This window comes from Lithobates pipiens, unplaced genomic scaffold, assembly GCF_037356315.1.
Source record: "Lithobates pipiens isolate NorthernLeopardFrog02 unplaced genomic scaffold, aLitPip1_a1.2 Scaffold_25, whole genome shotgun sequence".
NCBI classification, from domain to species: Eukaryota; Metazoa; Chordata; class Amphibia; order Anura; family Ranidae; genus Lithobates; species Lithobates pipiens.
Genome location: NW_027507787.1, coordinates 200,117,737 through 200,122,930, shown reverse-complemented (window position 1 = coordinate 200,122,930; position 5,194 = coordinate 200,117,737). Strand labels below are relative to the sequence as shown.

Genomic DNA, 5,194 nt, shown 5'->3' with positions numbered 1-5,194 from the left:
TGGATCCCTGTTTTTGGGCAACATCTTTTCTGCATTACATAAAAGTAAGAAAAAGGGATCCCTCATCACCAGATCCCAGAATGAAAGGACATTGATCTGATCCAGCTGTGCCAAGTACACATGTGTTTTGGTGCATGGTGGTAAAAGTATAATATATTATATATATATATATATATATATATATATATATATATATATATATATATATATATACACACATACATACATACACATACACACACACACATCTAGCTTTGGATAGCCTATAAAGGTTTTTTTTCTATTTGATTCCCCCGATTTTTTTTCCTAGAACAACAGGAAGTAGAAATCTCTCCAAAATGGGGGTGGGGGAGGGAGTCACCATTGGATTTGACCTCTATCCAGTTCCATGGACAATGGTACAAAGTTTGACTTTCCATCACGGTCCTGGATACAATGGTTTTCACAAATAGAGGCACAGGATTTTCTCAAGGGGAACACAGACAATACAACCCTGTCATAAGTTCAAACTCTTCCTCATCTTAGCCAAAATTTGCCTTCTATTTTGACTGGGCTGTACTTTGAAGTACAGTTTTAAAAATAGGAAAATCAAAAAAGGTAAAACAAAAGTGTGGTCAGTTGAAAACTGCTATAAAAAAAAAAAAAAAAAAAAAAAAAAAAAAAAAAAAAGCACAACAGCAACAGATTTACCCTTTTAAAAAAAGGTGTAAGGATCTACATACAATGAAAAAAAAAAAAAAAGAAGTTTAGCAAAAATAAAGCCACATAATACTTTGCACTGTGCGATTTCAAATGAGAGAAACAGCTTTAACTTAATTTTCCAGTGTTACAGAAAAAAAAAATCACTGCCTGCTATAAGCATAATCACAGTCTTCATAAACCAGCTTTTCATTATCAACCATTGTTATAATACATTTATAATACCATCACAATACATTTCTTACATTCCATGTTTGCATACTATTTTCATATATTTCATTAGTAGAGATCATGAACTGTAATAGAAGTTATTACTAAGGCTAACGATGGTGTAGCCTGAGCTCAGGACGGCACAGACAAGAATTTAAGTCTATGAGTCAACTTAAACTGACATTTTACTTTTGTGTTCTGTGCGTAATTATGAGGCAGAACCGTCTGCAATCCAGCGGATAATGATAAAAAAAAGAAAACTTTCTTTGAAGATTAAGAGCCCAGTTTTCTTTCAGGGTATTCAAAAAATTCTTCTACATAGGCTGAGAACATTACAAATAACACGAGGATAGGATTGTGATTAAAAATAATAAGCCAATTATGCTATGTAACAAATTGCTCCAGGGACAGAAAAAAATTAAACTATTTTCACAAAGTTCTTTGTAGAAAATTAAAGTCAATTTTCTGTGGATTATTCCAGTTTTAACATCTAAAATATAATTAAAAATTCAATTAAAAACTATTTGCACACACACATGCCCCATGCAGAATTATAGGTAGGATGAAGTCACTCTTGTATCTGAAGCCATGATCTGGGATCCAACCGTTCTTTTATGGACTTCTGTCTTGGCGCTGGTACCGGTCTGGAAGGGCAAATCTCTTCATTGCTTGTCTGAAGTTGGTCATTATTTGAGATATTTTTATCAGAGGTTACTGGCTTTTGTGGGGCGGCCATTGGCCTTTGAAACTGCTGCATGATGGAATTCAATTTTGCATCAAGAGACTTGCGAGAAAAGCTTGATCTTTGCCAAATGTTCTCCTTTTCTGATGGGTCTGAGATTTTTAAATCTCCAACTGTATATGGCGTCTTATTTGGTGGTGGTGGTGGAGCCCTTCTCTTCTTCCCCTTGACATCAATAACATTTTCTACTTCTCCTTTTAAAGGTGGAGAAAGTGTGTTCTTCTCAACATGTAGTTGGTGGTTACCATCAAATAATGCTGCCCAAGAAGGTGGAGCAGTGTCTTCCTGTCCAATTAGGAACTGCCCATTGGATTCTTCAATTTTCCTGTGCAGTATATCAGTTAGGCTCTCAAACTTCATAGGTGAACCAATGCCTAAAATTATATTTATAACACATTTAACAGATGTTAGGACATGAAAAGATGTCTGTGCCAACATGTGAGCATTGCCCCCTTTTTTTTTTTCAGCCATCCTGAAAGCCAACTTCAAAAATGCCCTTTAAGAGGGCGTGAGACAGGCTGAATACACCATTTTATTTGAGCTGACATGTGCAGACTTATTTATAAAAATAAAAAAAAAGGGGGGGGGGGCATTTCTTAATTCCAGTTACACTTCAAGACCCCTAGAATTCCCCTTTATGATATCAGATCAGTATATGATAAATTCTGCTTGGTTGCTGTGGGTGAGTGAACTTAATGTGATTGTAAAGTCTACTTTTTTTTAAAATAACAAAACATGTTAAAAAAAAAAAAAAAAAAAAAAAAAAAAGTTACCTGCTCGGTTGCAGTGGTTTTGCACAGAGCAGCCTGGATCCTCCTCTTCACTGCTCCTGGCCCTCCCTCCTGTCGAGTTCCGCCACAGCAAGCAGTTTGCTATGGGGGCACCCGAGCCGAGTCACAGCTCCCTGTGTCCATTCAGACACGGGGCCGGCGTTCAACCCCCGCCCCCTCTCGCCTCTGATTGGCTGATTGACTGCCACGGGAGCCAATAGCGCTGCTGCTGTGTCTCAGACAATTAGGAGGGAGAGTCACAGATGGCCGAGGGACTCGTGGACATCGCTGGACAGAGATCCGGCTCAGGTAAGTATTAGGGGGTGCTGGGGCAGCTGCTGCATACACAAGGCTTATCTTAACCACTTCAGCCCTGGAAGGATTTACCCCTTTTAACCACTTGCCAACCGGCTCACGTCTATATACGTCGGCAAAGTGGCATGGCTGCAAAAAAGAATTAAAAATAAATCACGTAGGTCTACATCACCCCTTTAAGAGTGCGCCTGCTGCAAGGCGAGGGACCCGATGCGTGTGGCCGGCACATGAACAGCCAGCACAGGGATTTGTGTGTAAATCCATGTGCTGTCAGGAGAGGAGACAGATCGCGTGTTTCTACCAGAACCAGCGATCTGTCATCTCTCCTAGCTAGTCCCATCCCCACAAAGTTAGAGCACAGTGAGGGAACACACAGTTAACCCCTTGATCACCCCGTTAACCCCTTCCCTGCCTGTGACATTTATACAGTAATCAGTGCATTTTTATAGAACTGATCCCTCTATAAATGTCAATGGTCCCAAAGATGTTTCAAAAGTGTCTGATGTGTCCGCTGCAATGTCTCAGTCATGATAAAAATTGCAGATCGGCACCATTACTAATAGATAAATAATAGAAATGCCATAAATCTATCCCCCATTTTGTATATTTTTTGGGGATATTTATTAATTATAGCAAACAGTAAAAAATATTTTTTTCCAAAGTTTACACTTTTGTTTATAGCACAAAAAATAAAAACTGCAGCTTGAGGTTACCAAATAGCACCAAAAGAAAGCTCTATTTGTGTAAAAAAAAAAAAAGGGACGTCAATTTTGTTTGGGTACAATATCGCACAACCACGCAATGGTCAGTTAAAGCGACAGTGGCGAATCACAAAAAAGGGCTTAGAAGGAAAAGGATTTACCCCCTTCCTGGGCTGAAGTGGTTAATGACCAGGCCTCTTTTTGTGATACAGCACTGCGTTACTTTAAATGACAAATAATTAGCCATTTATATATTGGTGCGCTGCAATCCAATAAGCCCCTTCTATAGAATGAAGAAAAATTTGTTAGATTGTGGATTGTGCCCCCTGTCTTCCTTTTTGTGAAAAAGATATGTGCTTCCCAACTTATCCACTGTGCATATAGTACAATTGTATCTCAAAAAATACCACCTACTTATTATTTAGTGTTTCAAAAGATACAAACTGCTCCTGCACATAAAAATGCATGCATATGCAAACACGAATAACCAAAAAACAAAAAAAAAAACAAAAAACAAACAAAAAAAAAAAAAAACGCAAAAGCCAATCCCCACATTTTTCTTTTTATATTATATACCACCCCCCCATTTCCAATCCTTATACACTCTCAAATAACGTGTGTGTATAGGAATGAGATCCTGTCCCCAATTGCAATGTTATTTTCAATCAATAATCCTTCAGTGTTCTTGTGTACAACTCTTCACCGCAAAACACCCTTCGTGCCACCACCACCTTACGAAATGGCCACTCACCAAACAGATAGAAATTCGCCTTTGGTTCATTCAATGGATAACCACTCCTTATACTCGCTCACTCTCCAGTCAGCAATCCGTCGATTTATACGTACTCGTAAAAAAAAAAAAATATATGGAACCAACATAGTGTAAAACATTCCAATTCTTCATGTAAAAAAACTTAAAAACAAATTGCACTCGCATATTTCTGTGTCATCTAGTCGACACTAAGCTTATCCAGCCATGAGCTTCATGATGACGCAGAGGAAACTGAAACGCGTAGAGGCTGTGGGAATCATTTACAGTGCAGTGAAGGTGCCAGGAACAGGTGAACCCAGGAGAGAGAGAGAGAGAGAGAGGAAGGTTACCTGTGGAACAACATTGTCTTGCCCAAAACGCACAGTTTATACATGGCTGGATAAGCTTAGTGTCAGCTAGATGACACAGAAATATGAGTGCAATTTGTTTTTAAGTTTTTTTACATTAAAAATTGGAACGTTTTTACACTAATGTTGGTTCCATATATTTTTTTTATGAGTACGCATTAAATCGACGGATTGCTGACTGGAGAGCGAGTATAAGTAGTGGTTATCCATTGAATGAACCAAAGGCGAATTTCTATCTAAGTTTGGTGAGTGGCCATTTCATAAGGTGGTGGTGGCGGCACGAAGGGTGTTTTGCGATTAAGAGTTGTACACGTGAACACTGGAAGGACTATTGATTGAAAAGAACATTGGAATTGGGGACAGGATCCCATTCCTATACACACACACACACACACGTTATTTGAGAGTGTATAAGGGTTGAAAATGGGGGGGGGGGGGGTTTGGTATATATGTAAACATTTTTTGGGGATTGGCTTTTGCGGTTTTTTTTATTTGGTTATCAGTGTTTGCAGATGCATGCATTGTTACGTGTATTTGTTGAAACACTAAATAATAAGTAGGTGGTATTTGTTGAGATACAATTGTACTATATACACAGTGGATAAGTTGGGATATCTAGCTATCTATAATAATTTTTT

The 5,194-nt window shown here is 38.4% G+C and overlaps 1 protein-coding gene across 1 annotated transcript in view; it reads right to left on the bottom strand.

Moving 5' to 3' along the window:
• Positions 1 to 781: 781 nt before the first annotated feature.
• RTKN2 (rhotekin 2) overlaps positions 782 to 5,194 on the bottom strand; it is a 122,470-nt gene continuing 118,057 nt past the window's right edge. Inside the window, exon 12 of the mRNA XM_077453798.1 lies at positions 782 to 2,025. Within this exon, the coding sequence (XP_077309924.1) occupies positions 1,478 to 2,025 (548 nt within the window). The 3' untranslated portion in view covers positions 782 to 1,477. The remainder of the gene's footprint in view (positions 2,026 to 5,194) is intronic.